The sequence below is a fragment of the Nothoprocta perdicaria genome, unplaced genomic scaffold (assembly GCF_003342845.1).
Source record: "Nothoprocta perdicaria isolate Ctin4 unplaced genomic scaffold, notPer1 scaffold_8, whole genome shotgun sequence".
Taxonomy (NCBI): Eukaryota; Metazoa; Chordata; class Aves; order Tinamiformes; family Tinamidae; genus Nothoprocta; species Nothoprocta perdicaria.
The window spans coordinates 7,115,820-7,141,591 of record NW_020456087.1 but is presented as its reverse complement, the minus strand read 5'-3'; the positions used below and the strand labels follow the sequence as shown (position 1 = coordinate 7,141,591).

Genomic DNA, 25,772 nt, shown 5'->3' with positions numbered 1-25,772 from the left:
AAAGCATTTGCCAAAATTAACTTCCACTGCATGTTCTATTACAGTGTAGTGAATTGTAGTAGCTTTTTATGCCTGGCATCTTTTGTATTCTATAATAATCTGTAATTACGGGTTCGCAGCAAATGCTGTGTGGCTTGTTTAATCTGACAATCTGAAAAGACAACCCTGAATAGATTTCTTTTTAAATGAATGCTAGTTACACAAAGCCTTAGCATCGATATCTTCATTTCACATTTCCGTACATGATTGGTTCATTTATGATTTCTTGTTAAATTTCTAAATAAATGTAATTTCAGATGTTCCCTTTATCTCCCAGATAAGTTAAGGAAGCCCCCATATGTTTTTAAAGTTTCAGGGCTCTAGAGTTTGGAGTTTGAATCCAAGTCAGATTGTGAAATTTAATTGGCAAAGTTCATTATAATGCAACCCTGGCCTTGCAGCCTTGGCTCTTCTAGCCCAGGTTGCCAGGCAGAGAATGAAGTTGGCAGTGTTCAACCCATCAGACAGCATCTGTTCCTCTGGCATTGCTGGAAGAATGATAGGAATCAAGTTGGTGAGTAGCAACCTGCCTGGGTTTCAATCAGGAGAGGGGGCAATTAGCACAAGGTAGCAGCACAGCAGCATGCCAATGGGTCAGCCTCTTACCTAGCAGAGTAAAGGTGCTGTCTTGAAATCTTCTTGAAGGAAGAACTTCCCCCTCCATTGTAGGGAAGTAGGGGAAACTGTACAAAAGAAAGACTGGAGGTTGCTAAGCTCATTCCTTCATTAATAAACAAACCTGGAAGCACTGAACAGCATTACTCTAAAGCGTCAACTCCACCTTAGTGCTCTAAAGAGGGCTGTTTATCAGCCTGTGATAGATGGGATTGACACACCGTGTTATGCTTCCCTTTGCACGAGGTCAGATCCATCATTGTAAGTTTTATGGAGGTTTAGTCTCCTCGTGGCTTGGTACGAGACGATGTGGGTACAGGACTTGCAGCGACCCTGCAAGTGTGGTGGAGGCCGAAGCTGTGAAGATCTGTTAAATTCTCTCACAACAGTTGCTGAGAGGAGAGGACGGCTCCCATCTCTACTGTGGGAGGTTTCCAGGTGCTATCTCCTTCAAGCAGTCTGTTATACGTAGGATTATCTGTGAAACTGTGTCTTTGTCCTCTGGGAAAGTGCGAGATTGCATTCTAAAATGCATAAAGAAGAGTTTTGAAATGAAGTGCTAAATATATGAAGTTTTCTATCAAAACCTGAAGGAAATTTTAGCAGTTAACAATCAAGACTGCAATAGGAAGTTCTTCTTTTATCATCTTGCAGAGACAGTAAGGAGTATGTGGTGCTTTCATGCAACTGAAACACTGATGAACGCATCCTCTGGGTAGTACCAGCAGCTGCTTCATCTAGCTACAGTACAGGAATATCAATGCTGTCTGTATAGAACTTCTCTTTAAGCACTAACTTAAGTTATTGATGCTTAATAATGCCAAAGTTTAGGCAAAAATATAGCTGAGATTTTTATAATCTGTGTATAATGAAGGAAGGTAGTTTCATAAAAATAGGTAAAGTGAAACAAAAAGTGCTGTATGTCTTCTAATGTTGATATCTATCAAAATGAGACTATTGAACAGAGCATAGTTGGATAGAAATAATATTTTTAAGGGAATTTTTTTCACAGTTGTAGACAAACATTTCGTTTTCTGAAAGCATCTCTGTGGAAACCCTGGTCTTCATAGATCAGAAATCTGATAAAGGGAATTGTGACTGGAAAGGAAGCAGTTGCACTCCTTAGGTACAGCGATGTGACCATTATTCATTTCATTACTTTTCCTTTCTTTTCATACTCTCTAAAAAACTTTCTTTTTTTCTAATACCTTTCAATTTCTGATGTGACATTTTCCCCCATTTGGTGTTTGATCTTTTAGCTGTTTTTTCATTTAAAAAAAAAATTAAAAAAAAAAATCCACTGATGCATTCAGGCTAGAATAATTTGTGTTTGGTGAGGACATTTTAGAGRGGGTGTGTTTTGGATCTCTCTGTACCTGAAGGTTAAGATTAGTAAGGAGTGAGACTTCCATAAGCTATTTTGAAACGTATGTATCTAAGCTAAGCTCAGCTCTGTTAGCTCCCTCAAAAAGCAGTGGAGAAAAAGGAAAAAATCCAGAGAATGATTCATCCCGTCTCTCTAGCTTGTGTGTGGAACTGGGATGAATCACTTTGCGAAGGTGCGTCATTCTTTCGGATAGATGAAGTTAGGAGAGTTGCATCTCACCCTCAGCCTTTGCTGTTTCCTTCTCCTGTATATCCGTGGTGGCTTAGATGGCCCTGCACAAGTGAAAGGGTCTGTACTGCTGTAAGTAGAGCAGAGATGTTCCCTTAGGATAGCAGGTTGAGTAAAGCAGCATTCCAGGCTGCTTTAATGTGTGCAGGGATGGCCTGTCAGCAGAACTTGTGATACAGCGGATAATGGCCGAGTTATTGCATATTTTGATATGCTGCTCCAAAGCACAACTTAGATGCTCTTTTKCAGAGTCCTAGTATGTTAAGTGGCCAGTTGCTCGTCGATGAGCTCCCTGTGGTAAATGATGACTAGACCACTCATTCACAACATGAAAACCTCTCAATATGGAGCTGTGCTTATAGGAGCAATTTCTGCATACAAATCCTTTACACTGTGAGATCTTCAGGGACTTGCCACCAAACAATAATAGTAATGACTCATAAGCGACTAGTTCCCTCTCTCCTTCAGGTTTTTTCAGTAGAACATATGGGGAGGCACTTAAACCTTCCCAGTATGAGAGCTCAAGAAGTTGGGAAGGTTGCTCCTTGCTCCTGACAACCTGACAAAAGTGCCAAGGGTTTGGAACAAACCTCCTGGCAAAGGAGCCAGTAGCTGCATTGTCCAGGCACTGATTAGTGCCTAGGTAAATTATCCTGCAAGTATCTTTCTTGTTTTCTCTGTCTGTGTTATATAAACTTGCTTACGTTCCTTCTTACATTTCAGCAGATGGCACTGTAACTTAATTTCCTTTTGGGCTGTCAATATCTGGACATTTAATTCAACTTCACTGTATGTTTTTAAGTTTTTCTTCATTTTTAAGCCTCAAGAAGGTTATAGAGAGTCAAAATAGATTTTTCGTATTTGTCAGCTCAACCTACTGTTTCATTTGTTTATATCTTTTTTAATGAATTTGCCATTGAAATATTTGAGTTTGCCTGGATTTTGGAGCGGTATAGAAATTAATTTTGCCAGTTAGTAAGAGAACATTTGTAGACCAGCTCTAGTACTGTCTAAAGTTATGAAAAGGACAGGCCTTTCGCAGTGTTTATGACGTGATTTACTTAAACCATGAAAAAAAMCCACAACTAATCGTTGATTTCTGACCCTATTGCAGAACTGCATGTATTCAGTGCTTCAGAAGCTAAAGACCTGTCATGACAGCCAGCATACAGTACAGATTTGCCTTTATTTTGCCACATAAAGCCAATTAGGCACTGCAAAAAGAAATTGAGTATTATGTTATTTTGTACATATGTGCAATATAAGGGAGGATGATTTATTATACCACAATTACATCTCCAAGGGGTTACATTCAGTAAATACTGAATAAAAAATCAAGTTTATTTCAGAATATACTTGTTTGATAGCTCTTTGGTGAGAAAAGAAAAAAACAGTAAAAAGTCTTTCTGCTGTTTGTGGTGTTTAAAATAGTTTAAAATACAMTATGTAATTTTGAAGAACAGTGTTCATTTATTCTCTCCCTGTAATCCTCAAATTCAGGGGCTTCCAGGGCTTCCAGGTCCTGTTGCAAGAGAGATGCAGAAGTATCTGCTCTGCCACCCTGATCCTGTGTTCTCTTCTACCTGTGATCTTCTACACTGTAGTATTTAGTGTTTCAAGTAGGGCTGTTACCAGCGAGCACCAGGAGCAGCTGGGAGTTGTCTGCCTGGTGGCCTGAGTTTCTTTGAGACCTCTCTGTGCTTCACGAGTAACGTAAATTGATTTGATCGAAGGCTGCAATTAACAATCTCATACTGGACTAGCAGGGTTTGGTATGAACACTAAGAAATTCTGTTTGCAAATTTAGATAGATGGTATTGTGTACAAGTGAGAAATATGCAACAAAAAAGATGTGGCATCATCATATTTAAATACTAGTATATTTTACAAGGTTGTTTTTACATAGGTATGTTTAACTTTGGTTTCACTCTCCAAGTTTTTCCAGCCTGATTTTTTTTCAAGTGCCATGACAGCATAAGACTTTTATTTTATCTTTATTTTACCTTTAGATTGTGTTCAATATACATATATGATACTTTAAAGTGATCCAGTGTCATTCCTACCTTAACCTACAGCTCTATGATTCCTTGAGAAGTTAAAATGGATTAGATATTTTGTTGATATTTGTTCCATGTTTTTCACAAAGTAATGGTGTGTATAAATGGTGTGTATCAAATCCATTGTTGTTTTGGAAAATGGACTACTTATAGTCTCTACTTCATCAATAATTCAAGATTTATTTCACTAGATTAAGCAATGCTGCTGAGTATTTTAAAAGAACCAAGTTGATCGCAGAAGTATGATAAGGAAATTTGTTAGGGTGTAAAACCCTTAGCTTTCTTCTTTATTTATATTATTTATCTTTCTATTCATGAATAAGACCACTATTCTTCAAAACATACCTTTTTCCATTACTGAGTTGACTTCATCCAAATCCTGCTGTACTCATCCTTAGTTTAAAACTCCCGAGGAAGAAGAACCAAAAAAAAAAAAAAAAAAAAATGTAAAACCATGTTGTTTTCCCAGCTCTCTGTTAAACTCTGTATTCTTTTCTCCCACAGTGAAAACTCACATACAGCAAGGACTCATTTCTGTTGCTGCTCGTACTGTAATAACACACCTAGTCAACCACTTAGGCCACTATCCGATGAGTGGAGGTCCCGCTATGCTAACCAGTCAAGTGTGTGAAAACAATGACAATCCGTACAGTGAAAGCCCTGAGCTTTCTCCTGAACTTTTTGAGAACCCGAACCTGCAGTTCTTTGTGCTAAACAATACTTCCCTGGTGTCCTGTATACAAATCCAAGCGGAAGAAGACATGCCTGGAGGAGGCCTCTCTGCAGGACTTGCATCCGCTAATTCGAACGTCAGGATTATCGTGCGTGACCTCTCTGGCAAGTACTCGTGGGATTCTGCCATTTTGTATGGACCATCCTCTTTATGTGCATCTTCCCAACAAACGTCTTTTGCACTTTCTTTATCTCACCAAGAAAAAACAGAAGATACTCATTCATCCTATGAGCATGTGGAGGATGTGTCTGCAAGGGATGGAATTACGCTCCAAGTAAACAGGAAATTTAGAGACACGGTGCCAACATGGGATACAATTACGGATGAGGAAGATGCCCTTGATGAGCTCTTACAGTATTTAGGTGTTACAAGCCCTGAATGCCTACAGAGAACTGGTGTTTCGCTCAACATCCCTGCTCCTCAGCYAGTCTGCATCTCAGAAAAGCAGGAGAATGATGTCATCAATGCGATTCTGAAGCAGCACACGGAAGAGAGGGAGTTTGTGGAGAAACACTTCAATGACTTAAATATGAAGGCTATGGAGCAGGAGGAGCCAACGTCACAAAAGCCCCAGTCAGCGTTTTACTACTGCAGATTGCTTCTCAGTATACTGGGAATGAATTCTTGGGATAAAAGGTAAAAAGAAAAGATAACACCCAGTGTTAAAGAATTCTTTAATTTTTAAATTTGTTGTTCAATTCTTGTGTTGTAGTAGTAGTAGTTGGTCATAGAGTACATTAACCAGTAATACCATAAGCCAGCCATCAACATTTTTTAAGAAGGGAGGAATTTGCAGCCAAGGGGAATTTGGCTGATTCTTCTGCCTTTCCATCTGTCATTTAGACAGAAAAGAGGTGCCTATTGCCTTTATTGCTGTTTCTGTCTTTTTATAATAACAGCTTGAGGAGGAGTGCTATGCTTTCTAGTAATCCTTTCACCAACTCTACAAAGGCATGTTATATGGATAGAGAAGATATCTTTTTGCCTTGTTTGCTTCCCTGTATGTTGCTGCCAAGATGATTCATTTTCTGTACCTGATTGAGACCCTGTAACAGTCACATTCCCAGCTGCTGTGTTGCTGTGCAGGATCCTGTTGCTCTGCTTGCTAAGAACATGCTTACACGAAGCCCRAAAGCATTGCATCCATGTTAGCCAACTAGAAGGATATTTGTCCCCAAGCATTTACTTCTACATTGGCAGTGCTAGCGTGTTGCTTAGAACAGTAGGAGACAAACCATATTCAGTAACAGGAGTATTTTCTGTGTTTATGATATCTTCATTATTTTATGTGGGTGTATTTAGGTGTATGTGTGCACATACAGATGAGTGCATACAGACACTAGCATCCTAGAATTTAAGGGTCTGCCTTTGCTTGCCATAGCGATCAAATTCCCTATGGAATCACTGAACTATTTTCTTAGTTTGAGGTGAAATGGTTATTCTGTAGAAGAATAGACCAATGTCACTGAGCTATTGCTGGAATCAGATGAAATCATCAGAGTCAAGAATTTTGATCTTTTAACGCATATTATTTGTGTCTTTAATTCCTCAAAGCGGTCTGTTTTGCATAGTACTGCTCTTAAACTCATTTCTGTGTTTTATAAGAAGCATCTTAAGCCAAATTTAAAAAAGAAAAAACAACAAGCAATATGGAAAGGGCCCTTCTTGCTGTAACGTTACACGTTTTTTATTTAAATTGTTACAGCTTTTGGGTGACCAGTGAGCTATGCCCTGTTCTCTTCTGCAGTTCAGAAAAGCAAAAGCTCAGCATTTAATGCTCTCATTCCCTAGGATGGTCGATTATGTCTTGAGTGTCTTTTGTCACTAAGCACACATATTTTGGCCTAGTGAAGTGCAGATTATATGTGCCTCAAAGGGAGTTCTGTCCATTCTTCTGTACAGAGGAGATTGATCGCAGCTGGATCCAATAGTTTGCTAGGAGAAAGTGGAAAGAGGTAAAGGCTTTTCTCAGAGCTCTAATGGATATAGAAGATTTCCTAGAGTAAAAAATTGCTTGTATATTTTTGAAAGATATCTTAAKCATTTTTATAGAAAAGGGCTGTTGAAAAGGCAAACACATTCGGTGACTGTTTCTCAAGTGGACTTGGAAATGTTCTTGTACCTTTCTTGTACTGCTCTGTATCCATTGCTGAACAGGTCATAAAAGTGTTAAAAATTTCTCTATTTAGAAGGAGCTTTCATCTCTTGAAGAAAAATGAAAAGTTGCTTCGAGAACTCAGAAATTTAGACTCAAGACAATGGTAAATTCTTTTTATGACTACTTATTTTATGGACACTGGTAGTTAAATGGTTCTGGCTTATTTGTATGTAAATGTTAAAAAAAAAAGGTAAATGATCCTTGTGTTTTGCACTGTAATTGAAAGTATTATTTGTAGAATGGAATTCTTCAGAGTATCATGAAATAGTAACTTGAAGTAAGCTATAAAAATTATGACCATTATAAATACAATATAAATTATTATTTTCATTCATAACACAGAGTAGTTTGGGCAGGGAAAATATTAGTGGGAGGATGGGGTGGGCTCTTTTGCTTGGAGACTGGATGCCTTCGAAGTAGCCTGAGAAATTGATGATTTCTAGGAGCTGATTTTTGATACAATCATATCACTTTTGAGTACCGAGTCAGAGAAGTGTGAGAAATCACTTTCAATTGCCCCACTGCCTGTGTATTAGGATGGCATTTAGGATTAGGATTGCATTTAGGATGGCACTTAAAGGTACTTAATTCATCTGCATAAGAAGCAGTTGCTAAGTGGCACATTGTTAATATGTAGTGTAATACTAATAAGCCTCTGTTGTAGGAGTTTTTCTATTCATAGCTATTCCTTTACTCCTAGCTATATTTTATGTTTGGCTGTTCCTTTAGCAGCCGGTTCTGCTTAGCAACACTCCATATTTCAGTGCTGAAAAGGCATTTGCAGGGGAAAATGCTTTAGTGCACAGCAAAACTTCAAGCTTCGGAAGAGACCAAACTAGAAAAGGCAGAGTGAGAATATGGGAAGTCCGTGGAGAAGCCACGTAGGTTGCACTGCACTTGTGCTATCGTGTCTTAARTTTCCAAAGCCATGCTGCGTGTGTCTGTTGGTCTGCATGTTGGCAAGGGCTCTGTGGTGCAGTGACCATCCTGTGTTTTACAGCCGAGAGACGCACAAGATCGCGGTGTTTTATGTCGCTGAGGGGCAAGAAGACAAACACTCCATTCTTACTAATACTGGGGGAAGCCAAGCCTATGAGGACTTCGTAGCCGGCCTTGGCTGGGAGGTATTTATTTTAAAAAAAGATTATTCTCAATTTGTTGTTTATAGAGGAAACTTATATATCACTCTAGATCTTCTAATTCTTTGGATTGCTGTTATTAATCACAAACCCTGAAATTTTACTGTTTTTGCAAGTAGGATATACGGAGAAGAATTCTGGGTTTAGTTTCATTACCAATACTAGTTATTTATAGATTTTTTTTTTATTTAGTCTGTGCAGTCATAGATGATTCAATAGTGTGCACTCTTGTACCTGACTTTCAGGACACTGACTGAGGTGCATTTTGATTGCCCTGTGGGCCTGCAAAGTGTTAAATCCATGAAAGTTTGAGTTTTGCTCAAATTTGGAAATCTAGAAAGAAAGAACATCTCTTTCTTTTCTTATAAGAAGTACTTAACTTCTCTATATTCTCTTCCCCCTGTATTCCACTGCAGCATACATCTGTTCACACACTTCAGCAGGCAGAAACACTGTGACATACCTTATAACCTCTAGAGAATTGCCGCTATTTAAACACTAGTTTGATAGTGTTAAAAGATTTTCCTTTTCAGGATCCTCTCTTTCTGACTATACAGGATTAACTGTCCTTGTAGTGAACAGTGAGTCAAGTTTAACTCAGATATATCCCACAAAAGTATGGGAATCGCTCTGCTTTGCTGCCTGTATCAGTAATTCTACACTTTTTGTGTTCCTGATGCAACTTGTCTGAGTGTCCATGATCTTTGTTTCTGTTCTTACTCTTTAGGAGTGTAAGAAAACTACTAGATGAACAATGGGATATGGAGTCTGACTTTTCCATAGGAACAGAGAAAAACTGTTAAAGCTCTGCTGACTCTGTCGCATGATATTTTCCCCAAAACATCACATTAGTTTCTTCAAGTATCTTCTGTCAGTTTGTTAATTTTGGTAACTAGATTAAACATTTGGTAATATAGGTTAATATTTCATGAGGACATAGCAAATTTTAGCTTCTTAACATTAAATACTGGCCCTGTTATTAACTAAAAGCAAACATATCCCCTGTGGACTGAGGTTAAATTATTCACATTTGTGATATAGCTTTCTTTAGGCACTGCTGCAAAAGTGAAATAGCACATTAAATGTGGTCACTTCAGCATCAATCTGTTTCCCATAGAGCTAGCACTTACAAACTTGTTTATGAACTTGCAATTAGCCTCCTTTCTGTTTTATTTAGTTTTCTCATTTTCAAGGAATGATTATTTATCTTGGAAAAGTTACAGAAGGCAAGTTGAAGTTATCTAACTGTCATGCAGGAGTTCTTCCAGGACTAGTTCAGACCTGATGCAGTATTATGGAATTTTTAAAAATTTAGAAAGCACAAAAAAAGGATTACAGTCAACGAATCAGGAGATAAACCTGTGAACACTTCCCTCACTTTCTCTCTCTAACCTTATTTTTCTGTCAGCATCTGTGATGGTCGTGGGATATAGAATGACACTGCCCTGCAATTGATTCCCAGTCTAATTAGGGACCCTTAAGTTCTTTCAAAAGAACATAATTGTATGTTTGAATGTATTGTGAAAAGGACCTTTAATATTTTTAGAAAATTTAAAAAACTTTATCTAAAGAATGTTTTTATCACCTGTTTTTTTTTTTTTTTTTTTTGCTTATGTTTCCTGTGCTTTGCCCCTAGGTAAATCTTACAAATCATTGTGGTTTTATGGGAGGACTACAAAAAAACAAAAGCACTGGATTGACCACTCCGTATTTTGCTACCTCTACAGTAGAAGTAATGTTTCATGTATCAACAAGAATGCCCTCTGATTCAGATGACTCTCTAACAAAAAAGGTAGGTATCTGAATAGCAAGCTTATATTTAGTAATAAACCAGAAGGAAAAAAAGAGAAGTCATTCTAAAAAGAAAATACAGGAACTTTTTCTAAAAAAATCAAAATGTCTTAATGCCTTAATTTCCTGGTAGTTTGCATTTTATTGAATTAGATTGTGTCATATACATTATTCTTTACCAAACTCTGATTTTGCCATAGTGTTTATTTTTGCCATTAGTGTAAATGTTCCTGGCATCCCCTAAATAATCTTGAAAAATGGAGGGATGTAGTACTTAGAACAAAAGAAAACACAAGGGTGATCTAGTACTTTGAGACTTCGAATGCAGATTAATGAATTCTTAGAATATTTGAATAATCTAATATTGTATTATTAGAATACTGTTGGAATATACTTTCTAAGATGACTTGTTTACTTAAGAGTGATGGGATTTTTATTAATATTTTTATTTTCTAAAATAAAGCTTAAAAATTAGGAATTTGGTTGTATTGCATACAGCATATWTTGCTTTGGAGCAAACACAAATGCTCAACAGTGATGTGGCTTCTCACATTAAGAAAAAAATGGTTTTCTGTATTGGTATTTTTTTCTTTAGAATTTAATAAATTCCACATTAGTGATAATAAGTTAAGGCCTCAAACATGTGTCCTAATATAAATGAACAATTGGCTATCATTAGACTGTCCCCTCTTCTCTGTACATACATCTTCAGATGTGTTAATCCATTCAGTAGACACGTTAATGAGCACTGGTTGAAGTGTAATATTGGAGGGACTGAAGCTGGTTGACCTCAGCATGGAGCTTAATACTTGTAATTAAATTAGATAGTAGACAGTTAGTATAGAGAGAAATAGCCATGCCTCTGGCAAACTTCAATTATTAATGACTTTTTTGTTCTTTGTGTTCAACTTGAAGAAAAAACATTATTGTTATTGTTATTATTATGAACTGGCTATGAGTTCCAACTTCTCACAGTGGCATTTTAGTTGTTTTGTTTTTTATTTTTAAAATATTTATTAAAAAATATTTTTCCTATATGCCCACAATGCTCTGTCCCTTCTGTTTTTTATTTCATGARGTATAGCATAATACTTTAGGTTGTTATGCTTACTTTAGAAAGTGAGGATAATACTTTAGGTTGTTAAAGAAATTAYAGATATGTTTTCAAAGAAAAACAGCTAACTTAAAAACAAGATTAGTGCTCTTACTATAGTCCTGTAAATTGACCGACTTTTCTGTCTTTTTAATCGAAACAGGGTTTTCTAAAACATCGCTTATCGTTATCCTKGATGTGGTAGTTTATAATCTGTTTGAATGAGAGCATTAGCAAGTGTTGACAAGGGAAGGGACGGGTCATAGTGACAACTGACTCATTTTTCTTCCGTAATCTTGCCAGGGCTGCAGGCTTGAGCAGAAGGCGCCGGGAGAGCGCGTGCCTGTTTGCAGGAGCATTCGGCACCTGCGCGCAGCTCCTGCAGGCAGCCGCCGTTCAGGGCCCGTCCAGGCGCCCTCTGATTTAGCCTGTGACAATGATGTCACCTGGACTTTATGAACAGTTTGCCTTGGGCTTGTTTTCCTCCTCTTCTGCCACAAATTTAGGATGCTTGAACTCTGGATCCAAGTTCAGCTGTTGATGGGTGTTTATTCCAGCTACTTTCTTGCTGAGTGAMATTTCTTCTTCTTCTACTTGTCTGTAGTTCTTGTTCTTTTATAGCCCAGTTCTCCAGTGAATGTAGGTCTGTGTGTCAGTCCCTAGTAACTTTTGGTCCATAACAACCCAATTTAATAGAGATATATTTCAAAGGTGTTAATTTCACATGTGTTTAATGAAAGTAGGCTAGGAAAAGGAGAGGGAGTGAGGGAGACTCGTGGTGTTCCTACTCAGCAGGCRAGGACTGCGTGGGAAGAAATGAACCAGCCTCGTAGAGAAATAACAGCGATGAATGTTGTAACAAACTTGAGAAAAGCATCACAAGAAGTTGCATCTTGGTAGAATCAGGAAAAATCAGAGGAGGAAACACGAGTCGGGGAACTGGTCTAGTTCTTTCTACAGGTTCTGCAACCCCTTATGGTGCCTGTGGTCACATCAGGAGGAGGAATATCTTTTATCAGGTGCTGTCCAGCACAAGCTCCTTGTATAGCAGACCTCTGGTAGCACTGGAGAGCTCCGTGTGCGCCAGCAATTGTGGTTATGCTGAGTGCATGTACCGTTCGTGACCTCTGGACAAGCGGAGCTTTGAGTTTCTCTGCACTTCCCTTATTTCATTCAGGGAAAAAAAAAAAAAAAAAGGAAGGAAACTTGCAGTAGTTGGCTTGGAAATGCTGCTTTTTCTTTCTTTCTTTTTTTTTGTTTTGTATTGTAAATGTGCCTAGAGGTACATGATAGGTTCATCTTATAAATGGGAATTAAATTAAATTAAAACAAAACTTCTTCCTGCCAGTCCAGCCACTGCAAAATCAAGATTCTGCTGCTTCAGAGGCCAAGCCACTTTTAWGCTTATTTTCCGTCAATCTTATTGAGTAGTAAATAAAACTAAGTGTCCTAGATACCTCTGAAATATTCGGCTCTGAAGACATGAACAAAGCAAGAAAGAAGTATGAATTCAGAAAGAACCAGATAAAAACTTTCTGAATGTGTAAGGAATTTAACACACATATATATTTAATTGGCAGATTATAAATGAAAGGTTTAATGYCTATAATTTTTTTTTCTTATAAGTTTGTATAGAAAGCAATTATGCTTCACAAAAAGAGTAAGCTTTGCAAAGAAAGCATCAGAAAGAGATGATTCTTAGTTCACAAAGAGCTCACTTGTGTGCCCCTACAGCTTACCTGGCCAATTTTTCCTTCCTTAGTAGTAGTGTTTTTAACTCCTAGAATATGATTCATCTTGAGTTTTGGCCGTACTACATGATTCTAGATTACATGTGACATTGTTCTCACCRTATAAGAGAATTATAGCTCTCAGTATCTTTTACGTACTTTTAAATTCTGATATTAATATGTACTGGGGAGCATCAGGTTTATAAATGCAAATCATTAGTCCAGTTATTTTTTAAGTTACAATTCCGTGCACTTATTGCTTTACTTAAAATATATGTATATAAGATATCAAAATATAATTGAAATGATATTTCATAAAAAAATCAAGCAGAAAGTAAATATGGGCCTGCCTACACGAAACAGGAAAAAGTAACTGCAGTAAGCCACTGTTTAACAAATGTTTCTGCTTTTGCTTCTGTTTTTTTATGAACACTTATATTTTTGAAGAAAAAATAGAGTTGAGGGCTGACTGTTGTATCATAAGAAAATAGAATAGCCTTTTTTCTCCCTCCTTTAGGTAAGTGGGTATTAGAAATTACAGTAATTTTGGCAAGAGTTCAAGGGTTAATGCAACAGATAAATAAAAGGAATTTTCTGTAAATTGAGCCCTGCATTATTTCACTTGTCTTGCCTTTCCAAACCTAACTCATTTAATTTTAAAAAGTAAATACTTAAATTCTTCCTGACAGTGTGCTTTGCTTTTACTATCGTTTATTACTYCAATTATACTTGGTATCACTTAGAACAATCTGCCATTTGGAAATTTCAGTATAGCCTGCAGCTTAGTATTAAGTCTGGCTGCTATTGTAACATGTACAGCATATGACACTAATGTATCAAAATTAGATTTGATCATCCCTCCTGGATATATTTATTTCACATTTCTTTTGTATTCAGTTAACATAAACGTATTAGGAAAGCTGACACATGATGATGACTATAGAGTAAGAATATTTTAAAGTATTTTGAGTTAAATTTGAAATTTCAGGTAAGCTGAATGTTGGTCATTTTTATATATTTATTTTAATGGAGTAGAGTTTCAAAGCAAGCTTAAAAAATCAGTTTGTCTCTGACATCTCCTCAGGGCTGTTTTCCCGTCAGCTCAGCTTTCGAAGGGCTAAAACAGAACTCTTTATCTCCTTCTCGTTGCCACCTCTCTGGATCACCATGGATAACATGACTATTGAGCCTGTCACTTGTGCCCGTAGCCAAAAATCATCGTAAATTTGGTCTGCTTTCTGGATTCTTACATTCAATTTGTGCTCAAGACTCAGTCCTTTTTATATAACGTTTCTTGCAATGTAGCCTTTTCTGCTCCATACGCACAAATCTGTCTATAAACCTCCCCGCTTGATAAACCCTTGATAAACCTTCCTTTCTCTGGTCTTGACAGGTACTTTCTTATTTCACTTATGTCTTTCCAGAATGCTGCTGGGAAAGTCATTTTCCTAATCTTTCATGCCTCTTTTATAGTTATTTTGCATTTGTCCATCTCCATTTTCTATCTTCCTCTATTTAGATTATAAAATCTTTAGGTCTGTTTGATCTGCATTTATGCAGTGTGTACAGTAACAAATCAGAAAGTTGATATGTAGCTGCAATTCTGAGCATTTCAGCTATGGTATATTACCTACTACCTGGATTGCTAACATTATTTTAGTGATTTTTGTTATTTAGATTCTTGTTCTAAATCCCTAACAAAGTTTTACACTCTATATTGCTTATTGTCATTTATASATATAGAAAACTGTAAGTGTTAGAGTTTATTATTTTAGCAAGATGAGATAGGGAACTGAGTTTGAGGGTTTAATATTTTACACAGTTTATGGTTAGTTTTCTGTAACTGTTCATACAGATTTCAGTCTTGGTATCTGTATATCCTGTGTGCACCAAATCTGATTATATCAAATAGCATYGGGATGACACTTGGACAAAGGTGGCTAGAGCCTTGGTATCTTTGCACCTTTTGTGTCCAAGAGATTGAATTCTGGGGTGCCTCCAATCCAATACGGAAACATAAGGACTCCATATTAAGGCTGATAGGGGTAAGGCCCTTCTCTGATGTAGTAATTCCAATAAATGATGGATTCTAATATTTGCCGTGCTTGCAGGAGAGTTTTGTTGCAGAACGCTGCTCAATTCAAATTCCTTCCATAGGGAACTGAAAGATGAAGACAAAAAAAATTAATTTCTTCTTTTTAAAAAGTTCATGTAAAAACTAGCAGTCCCTGGAAAACTTGTCAAGATAATTTGCAGATTTTGGATCTCTTCTATGARTCAAAGGTATTGGTGAGTGATATTCCTGCCATTCAAGCTTTCTCAGTCACTTTGCTTGATGACTGTGGTGAAGACTTTTAAAAGAGGTTCTAGTCCTGTGGTAGGATTAGAGCTCATTCTGGGCTACTCTTGAGAGAAGAAGAGAGGGGCTTACTGAACTCTTAATTTTTCTTCAAACACAAGGGCAAAATCAGCAATACCCAACCTTGTTTACCATCCTATTGTTTTGTCATTTTTTTGCCCCTTTGAGTACTCTACATCTGTTTATAAAACAGGATACACAGTGAGTATCATCATCTGTCTATTTGCACCATCTGGTTTTGCCTCTCAGTTCGTTGTATGTCACAAAGGTTCCTTTCTACACTTTCATCCATTTGAGCCTTTGTCAACTGATTCTTGGTAGGGATCGTGAGACAGAACACACCTGCAAGAACTTGGAACTGATCAATTTTCCTCTTGCTCTGGCAAAGCTACTAAGTGCTTACACCCTGGAATGTATCTTCACACCTCTATGGGGACATAACGCAAACTTTGAGAAACGAGGGAAAAATCCCAAATGACTTTAGTTCACTTGGCATCTAGAAATATGTACCTCTTGTCAGTAGTCCTCCCTGTGAAACAGTTATAAATTCACTGTTACCACACTCCTAAATCAGTTTCAGTCTGATTTGGCAGCATACATCAGTAACGATGCTCAATCTTGGTATCCATCCTAAAAGTGCATCAGGAACTGATGTCCAGTTAGGGAGGTAGAAGTGGTCAATACGCTTGTGCCGTCACTCGTCATCTGCACCTTTTGGTAACTGGAGTCTGAAGCTTTACATGGCACCTTTGAGAAATGAAGTTCAGAGGGGATGTTGCCCTGAAGAAACGGTCCTGTCTGAGCACTCTAAAGGTTTTGCCCTTTAAATCCATTTGTCTGGCATGTAGACTGTCACTGCCTCACGTTTCAAATCTACCAGTAAATAAGTTTTTTATCTGTGAGTCCAAAGATGATAAGTAAAGGAGAGGCAATTCTTCTAGTAAATAGTCCAGTGTTGATGATGAATTAGGAATGGTGTAATGCAGTGATGGATATATCAGTCCTAGGTCTGCTTTATGGCTATCAGTTCAATAAAGGTATGCCATATAGCCATCCATCAGCCTTGGATCATGTAGTTTTTTCATGCTCCACAAGATTTTATTCTTAAAACAGACTTGCATCTTGTTTGTTATGTGGTCTCATCCTCCCTTAACCTTTAGGTAGCTTCTCAGTATGGGTCTGTCAGTCCCTCATGCCAGTTTATCATTATTATATTTTAACAGAARAAAATCTTTCTCTTGTAGGATCTTGCTTTTATTAAAAGTGCAGTTACATTTAAAAAATGAATGCCTGAAATTGTGGCCGCTTTTTAAAAGGATTTTCTTTTGTAATGCTCAGATTAGTATCTCTTACCTGTTAGCAGCAATTCCCAGTGCTGTCCTTTGAATAAGCGCAAGAGAATTGTTTGACAAACTCCCACTAGCTAAAGCTGTGCAAACACTGAAAAATATAGGTGAAGAAAATTGTCAGATATAACATATAACTGATGATGCACAGTGAGGAGGAGAAAAAAAAAAAAAAGAAAGAATCTAGTGTGAATTTTCAGAAATGAACAAAAAAAATTTGATCATTAGTATACATAAAGCTTCTTCCCCCATTGCTAACAGTTGTTTTTTTGGATGGTATTGTTTATCAGAAAGAACATTTTGGACCCGTAGTGCAGCAATTTCAAGTGTTAATAATAGTCCTTAGTTTGGTTTTAGGATTAGAACTGAGGCTACCTCACTGATCTTCATGAATGAATTTAAGTGAATTTGAAAAACTTTTGAAAAATGTTTTCTGGGGGAGGATTGGTGCGGGATTTGTTTGTTTTGTTTTTTTACCTCTCTAAATGTTTGCAGATTTCATCCAAAAAAATAACATTTGGTTAGTCTGAGGGCCATGGAAAATGCACTTGCTATTCTTTCATAAGCTTCACACAATCAAAAGATTGTGGTAGCTGGTCTGCAATTTGGCTAGAAGGAAGTGGTTAAGGATCGTTCAAATATATATCTTTTGAACAGATGTTTGTCTAAAATTTCTAGAGAAATTTTTGATAGGCAGCAAGTTACTAAATTCAGACTTTTCTCTAGAAATTTTAGACAAAAGTCTGAATTTAGTAACTTGCTGCCTATCAAAAATGATGGCAAACCTGAAAGTATTTTGGTTAATCAGATTGAATCACCAAGTATTCTCAAATAATTTCAACAATATGTTAGCTTTCACTGTTCTGTTTTGTCATGTTTATTTATTTAAATAGCCATTGATGTTAATATATAAAAAGTTACAGCACAAACTAGGACTAAAATCTAATGCTGAGACTGAAAAGGTAAGGGAACTATAGTGTAATTTATCATATTCATTTTCTTATATTCCTTTTTAGTCCTTGTGGAATATGACTCTTAAATACCACTCTAGGATTGTGGATATATTTAAACTCTTTAAACTGATGGGGTTTTATCCCTGCTTTTCCAGCTAAGACATCTAGGAAATGATGAAGTACATATTGTCTGGTCTGAGCATACTCGCGATTATAGAAGAGGAATAATTCCAACAGAATTTGGTGACGTTCTCATAGTTATCTACCCCATGAAAAACCACATGTTCAGCATCCAGATCATGAAAAAGCCTGAGGTAAGGGATGTGTGGGTATGTGTTTCCTGTATACGTTGAGTTATTATATATTGTGAGTTTTATAGGGATAATAGATTGACCCAATGAGATAATTTGTCTTTTACATTGGCAATTGTAGTGCTTGGTAGGAAGAGGAGCATCTTTGAGTGCAACGCACGAGCAGAAGAACTTGAAACTGCAGAACCCCAATCCTACCAAACATATATGCTAACATCATAAACTATAAWCAAAGCTGGAATACTTTGTAGAATCATTTAAATCCTAAACTWTTTTTTTTTCAAATTTGATACATGACTGTGGGAGTGGAATCACATCCCACTCTAGCTTCTTTATATCTGTGTCATATTCCCTTTTCTTCTTCTCAAAGCTATTGGTTTAGAGTACTACTACTAAAGTTTACTACTTAAATAAAACTAGTAGTAACTATACTGAATAATTTTCTGTATAATGTTATTTCCRATGAATTTTTGTATTTTAAATGTTTCATTGTTCTTATTAGAAGCATTAAGATAAATAATGATTGATCAGAAAAAAATTTAACGACAAATCTACTGTTATATGAACCTTTTGGTTGTTTTTTATATGGAGCATCAAAGCTTTTTACCAACCTCAGTTGACAGCTGTAGATAAGGTAACCAGTGTGCAAATTTTTTTGAGACTATTCTAATGAGAATTTTATTTTGATTTTTAAACTTTAAGAAAARCACGTGGATGTTCATTGATGATATAGTTTGCTTTCAAAATGAGTTTAAATATACTGTGCATGTGTATACACATACAAGCATACTTGCCACCCTCTTTTTTTCTTGGTATAAAATCAAATGGTGTTCCTGTTGAAATTAGTTTCAGAACTCACTCCAAAGAGGCTGAATTTCACCACGAATTTCTTCTSTTACAATCTTACAACCTATTTGCATAGATAACACAACAAGAAAGAATAGATTGAAGAGGAAAAGAAGTAGAGGGTGAGAGGCCCACCGGTAGTTGCGGGAATGTTACACATTGATTKGTTCCTTATGGACCTGTTATATRTAAAGCCACAGGAAGCATTATTTTTAAATTGCAGTAATTATTCCTTTGCTTACTACCACCCACAGTATTGTCATCTAACCTTTGAATCTCATAAGCATCATATGCATGACTTGCCTTAGGGTTATGGCAGAAAATGTTAAAAATAAGCGTTGATGAGACACAGCATTCAAACAGATGCTTGATTTTCTTCACATAGTCTGTTATCTGTTACCAAGGATATAGGGCAGTTATATGACTGTATATTTCGCAAGAGAAAAGGTCTGTCATGGAGCACAATAACTGTCCTGATTATCTAGCGATGAGGAGGAAAAATGATATATTTGAGTGCTCCATTGTTAATGTTGATTGCTAATTGTTATGGCTAAGCTCTTGCTTCATGTGGAATTTCTTAATCTTTTATTCAGGTTCCATTTTTTGGTCCACTCTTTGATGGTGCTATTGTGAATGGAAAAGTTCTTCCTATTATGGTTCGTGCAACAGCTATAAATGCAAGCCGTGCATTGAAATCATTAATCCCATTATATCAAAACTTGTATCCTTTCACTKGTAAGGTTTCCAAAGTATATGCATTCCCTTGCAGATCTGTATATGATATGATCTTCATGTTGTCTGCCACCCTATATTTTGGTCAGATCTTTGTAGGGAAAATATTTTTGACTTCTTGTGSTGTTGTTTTCTTTAAGAAACTTTAACAGATAGGAAAGGTTCAGAGGAAGACCATAACTTTTTATTAAGTGGAAAGTAGACATAGCTAAAAAAAATGCTCTATATTTAGTATTTTTGAACATACAATTTCTCATCACTTCTCCTTAAAACAAAATTATTTTAATTACCATTGTGTGTGTAGACTATTTTCCAAAATAACAATTTCATGGTGTTACTGTCATTCCTTTCTTAGTGATAGTAAGTATTTCTGCATGACTTAATTTTAATTTTGTTTTTCAGTTCTATGAAGGATGCCATTTTGGTTCAAAATGAGAAATCTTGTTATTCACTTAAGAGTATGATAGTGTGGTCAAAGTAATTTCAATGCCTATTTGTAAGGATGTCAGAAGAGGCTGTCTCATTTTTTTTCTTTTGGAACTAATCGTAATATTTTGAAAGGGATGCTATCAGAAAAAATAGATTTACAAACCAAAAAATAAAGGTAAGTTACTCTACTCGTACCTCCCTCTTTTGAAAACTGAGTTCTGTTGTAATGCTTSTAGATAAGTGAATGAGAAATGCTATGTTTTTATTCAGCAATTGAAAGGTAAGTTTAAATTTTTATCCAAAAGAAATGTTTAATGACTGTAGATATTTGTATATGTCTTGTGATAAACTATTTCTAAAATACTGTATTTTTTCTCAGATTAACTGTTAATGCTTGTAGAATTTTATTTTTATTTTCATGTTAAATTCGATGAAGTGGAGTTAAAGATGAATGATGGATGATGTTTGATGTGATCACATTAGATGACGTTTGTACCATTTCTGTAGATGACAGATGTTGATTCATTGTATTTGCGTGTTTGGAAAGGTCCAATCTTTTTGTCATTACTCAAGCGACTTAATCAAGGAATTTAAAATGTGTTGTCATCATCATACCATGAAAAGTGATAGCTGATAGCATTATATTGATCTACAGTGGTGAGCAATGGAAAAACAATTTACTTGGAAGAAACAAACTTTCAGTCCTAAAAGGAAAAAAAAAAAAGTATATTTCAGCTTCTTAGAAGAATAGGCAAGTTGTAATAAATTCCTCAGACATCACTTCCAGTTCAGTATCTAAGGAAATAGCAAGTTCCTGAGAGCTGTATGTTGCATGCTCTCTCCACCTCTATTTAAAATCTTAGTATCTGTCACTTAATATGATTAGCATGATAACAGTGMAAAGTGTTATTTATATTTTATTTAATCAAATAACATTGGTTTGTGATTTATGAATAAGCAASTCATGGTTAACATGACTTGTTAAGTTTACAAAGTACCAGTTGACTGAAACATCAGGAAACAGTGGGAAACATTTATGGCCTGTGGTAAAATAGCTTTTCTGGAGACTCCTCTGGATTTAATCTCTCTTGTGGAACACAAGACTCGGTGATCAAGTGTCTCCTAACTTACGTACTTGGAACAGTGAAAAAGAGAAGTCAGAATGGTGAAAATAATAAAAATTTAAAATAGAACAGCTATTTTTCAGAAGGTAGACCAAAAGCAGAGACACATTTGGAAGATGGGAAGATGGTAATAAAGCCTCGCATTTGTCCATTAAACATAATGGTGTCAGTGAAGAAGACTCCTGAACTGATATTATTTGAGTTAATTTTATTTACTTATTTTTATGAGTATTTTACTTATTTCTAATGAGTTATTTTAGAGCAGTGCTGGCTTTTTATGAATTTGAAGATATACAGTAGAAATGCAGTTTAATGTGGATCTTGAGCGAACAAGAATATTTGAGGCTTCTGTCAAACAGGCTAAATCAAATTAAAACCTTATGGTCTTTTACTTATGTGTAAGACCAACAGAAATAGTTGATTTCAAAGCTAATACCAGCATATAGAACTGGCTCTACCTGCAGTTTTGTGGTCCATTTCACTGGACTACATAATATTTGGTGGGCATTTTTTGACTTGGGATCAAGCTAATATGTAGGTCTGAGCTTATCTATCTATGAGGAATATATACAGTGTCATGTTGCAGATCATCAGGGTGAGAATGGATCATGATAAACTCTAGGTTAAACTGGAACTCTTGCTATTATGTTTGCATCAGAAATATGAGGTAAGTGGCACTGACATGGGTCCTCCCTACTTGCAAGGAGGGCTTATCTGTCCTCTGAGTTAGTGCATTGCCAAGTGCAGGCCTGGCTGAAAAAATCAGCTGTCATTTGTAATCAGCAGGGATATTCAGGTCTCTTCATGTAACCTGATTGCAATTTTTTCTTTATTGCACTAGTGCCGTGATCCTGATGTGACAGTGGGTCGTACATGTGAATAGTATAATAATGGTTGCACAGATACAGGAAATTCTACTCATCTTTTATAGTCTGCTTCCACTTTGAGAAGATATTGTCTGAAGGTCTGAAGTGTCTTTCTGGGATTCAAATAGTCTGTCATTCATCTTCCTCTTTCCAACATTGTTTTGACACTTGCGTTGAAAACTCTGATAGCAAAACACTTGGAAATTTTGACTGTATTAGGAATTTTAAAAGACTCCTGCTCTGTTTTTATCGTTCTTTGTTCAGAGCATTTGAAGAATATAATTCACTATTGTATTTTAAGATTTAATTATTATTTAATATAGTTATATATGTAATTAATATATAACTATATACAAAATACATATAATATTATTATATCATAACTATTATAATAATTATTATATGATATGATTATATAATAACTATATATAATTAATTGTATGTAATWAATTTAAATGATTAATTATTTTTAAAAACTATTTATAATGTTTATCAGCAAACATCGTTTAAACATCAGTTAAACTTGGCCAGTATTCTGCTTTAACTTAAAGCTTGATGCTTTAAGAGAGGAAATTGCCATTTTAGATGGGGTTTCTGCACTGGTCTGTGGAATTTTCTTTAGTTTCTCCTTTTTCCAAAAATCAACAGACCATCACGTCTTTCCGTGGCCTTGCTCTCTTGTAGCCCTCAACAGAAGGGCTATAGCCCTCAACAGAAGGGCTGCATTATCTGCAGTTCAGATAACAGAAACTTCAGAAACTGCAGTGCTTTCTGTCCTGTACGTTATTCCTCTCTCCTAAAGATGCAACCCAACTACAGCTACACCTACAGTAAGGAATGACAATTAGCTTTTAAATCTGAAATTTTAAAATTTTAGAGCATCTTGAATATAGATGACTCCTATCCATAACTACCATAGCATGGTTTTCACTTCATTATAATAATCTACAAAGTTTTAGACCAAATAGTAAGGATTCTTTTCTCAGTTGAATTTGAATTTTTCTATTGTTCTAAAAAACAGATGAATTTAAATGGCAAAAATGTAGTGCTGTTTTTATTATTCAACCTACAAGTTGTTACAGAATAAATTTTAGTTGATGTGATTGATTTAATAAAGCAGTCTTCATTGTGAAAAACATGCGAGAAAAGAAATAATCATCAAAGAAATGGCATTATACAAAAAGCTTGCCATAAAATGTTTCATAAATCTGCATATTTCTATTAATGTTGAATAACAGAAAGAAAAGTGGACCTTTCACCATTAAAAGTAGAGGAGAAAACCCACAAAAAGCAGTATTTAAAGATGTTAAATGCTGTATTTCATTATTGATGAGTATTTGTTTTGAACTAAGTGATCGTGCTCTTGCAGTAATTTGCTAGGACAGAATGACAATTAAGAAAAACATGAAGTGCTTAAATTTAAAATAAAATGGAAAAGAGGATTAGCAGGCCAAACTTTTCAGGCTATTTTGTAAATACTTAGGGAAACTCCATCTTTTGTTTCGTCTTTTTCATAGAAATCAGCTCCCCTCATTTGCTGTTGACATTGTATTCCTTTAGTTAATTCAGGCAGTTGTCCTCCAGAGAAAGGGAAAACACTGACCCCATATGGCTTCTCCACAGAGTCACAATTATGAATAAAGTGAGGGACTTGATAAAGTTCCTTCTATATCAAAAACTGCTAGCACAGAGGAAGGTTTCTTGCTTGATGTGACATGGTTCATACACAACTGCAGAGGATTTCTTTCTTTTTTTTGGAAATGCTAGCTTCTTTATTTGTTGTAGCTGCTTGACCAACATCTGCCTCAAGGTAAAATTTCAAGTATCAAGAGTATTATCTTTCGAATGATACCAAAAACGTGGTTCATTATTAATAGTTCATCCTAATAATGAGCATTCTCTGACTGTATTTGTCTCATTTGATTAATAGCATTTGCCGATTTACATTTTCATAATGAACATATATAAATGCGTATATGTATCTGTGTATGTCTATATAAAAATATATGAAGACTCTAATAGCATTTCAGATAATCTTTATAGAATTCTTTCCCTGAACTAGCCCATCTAACTAATGTACTTTTCACTGATGTTACAAGTATATTTGGACAAGAAGGAGTTGATGTAAGAAAAAATCCAGAGAAAGGCCAGAAAGATATGGTTTCTTGTAAACCATAGTTAGCTAAAGTACTCAGAATGGCAAACCGCTAATGAAAAAAGGGAAAGTTTTAAAATAATTGATGCATTTAAGAATGCTCTTATTGAAGATCAGTATTTTGCAGTGTTATGCTAAAAATGGTGTGGTTTGAACACAGATTGTTAAACATTTGTGTAAGTGGTGGCAATGCCATATAATAAAACTGTGTAAAATTAACTTTTCTATGGATAACAGCATCACTCTTTGYCCAAAAGCTGTAATGAAATCAAGTAAGATTCCAAAGCATAAACTGTGCTATTTATAATGGTTAGGTATAGTTTGAATCCTATCTTGAGGACGTCTTACCTAACTGTATATCTCATGTTGCTCAGTAAATGAGAAGAGTATTGATTGGCATATGTTACTTAAATCGATCACCTTGACAGCCAGAATTACAGTAATCTGTCAGTATTAATGACTGTCTTTCAAGCTTTGATACCTCTCCTTTGCTTGTCTCATCTTGCCTCACTTCTGTTTGAAGTGCATTTTCTTGCAACCTCTGGTTTTGTCAGGGTAGATACTTTTGTAGTGGTTTTTTTGTACCTTGAGTCCAATTTATTGGCTTGATCATGCAATTAGAGTTAAAATGCAACACCGGGGAGCAAGAGTAGGCAGTGTTCAGAATAAAAATTGGACCTCAGGGGTAGTGCAAGCCTGTTCTCAGCCATCATTTATTAGTTACCTGTTGAAAGAATAGGATTGTTTTGCAATGAATAATTCCAAAGCATCACTTTAAATGCCTTTGATTTTAGCCACTAGAGACAACTGATTGAACCATCACTTGTGATAGGTTTTTAAACTCTTGTCTTAGTATTTGTCACACGGACACTTCAAATAACTGCTTGAGAAGTGCTTGCAGATGCGTTGTACCAAGCCCACTACACCTTATTTCAGTCAGTGTTCTTTGTTGCTGCCTTTTTTTCTTCTGAAAAATACGTTTTTTAATACTGAAAGTAAATTGAAATGTAAAGCTTGGAAGTACTGCTTCTATAGCTGTAATATATTTTCATGTGTATTTTCCTTTATGTAGTCTGTGAGGGATTTTTTTTTTGATTTTTTTTTTCAAAATACAATTAATACTTCATTTTAGTTTAAAAACAGTTTTAGGAAGCATATTTTGCTGTAATCCAACAGAATCTGCCTTCTCTGTCTCACCAGTTCTTTTCTCTCTGCCTCTTGACTTTTATGGGCTGTGCGCAGATCTGCACTAGCTGAGGATGCTAGGAGTAACAAGGAAAAGGTATAGTGTAAGCACATGGGTTTGAGAGTAATAATATTGTCACCCTGTCTTATAGAATAGACAGGATGTCTGTAACTTGCCCCTAAATTAGTAGTACAGCTTTATTRTTCTTTCTTTAATTCGTAAGACTTTCTTGAAAGTGGTGAAAGAGCAACATATCAAATGAGACAGATCTGATTGACTGTAATAATACAGTTATACTTATAATAATACTATAATAATTACACTTATAAAAATATTGAGTACACTGTTGACATTGTAACCAGGTTGGAGGGGGAGCAGGGGTGGAAATTTTTCSTTTAGATCAGAAAAATGTACTTTAGCTTCTTTTACATCTATATTCTTTCATGAATTGAATCTACTCATCTGAAAATTGGGAAATTGGTTCAACTCATTTTT

At 35.8% G+C, this 25,772-nt stretch overlaps 1 protein-coding gene across 13 annotated transcripts in view; it reads left to right on the top strand.

Annotated features, from left to right (window-relative positions):
• RALGAPA1 (Ral GTPase activating protein catalytic alpha subunit 1) overlaps positions 1-25,772 on the top strand; it is a 114,821-nt gene that overhangs the window by 68,421 nt on the left and 20,628 nt on the right. For all 13 annotated transcript variants that reach the window (XM_026051741.1, XM_026051731.1, XM_026051740.1 and 10 more), the window contains 6 exons: positions 4,831-5,695; positions 7,249-7,320; positions 8,218-8,341; positions 9,993-10,148; positions 17,784-17,942; positions 19,379-19,506. In XM_026051741.1, the coding sequence (XP_025907526.1) occupies positions 4,831-5,695; positions 7,249-7,320; positions 8,218-8,341; positions 9,993-10,148; positions 17,784-17,942; positions 19,379-19,506 (1,504 nt within the window). The remainder of the gene's footprint in view (positions 1-4,830; positions 5,696-7,248; positions 7,321-8,217; positions 8,342-9,992; positions 10,149-17,783; positions 17,943-19,378; positions 19,507-25,772) is intronic.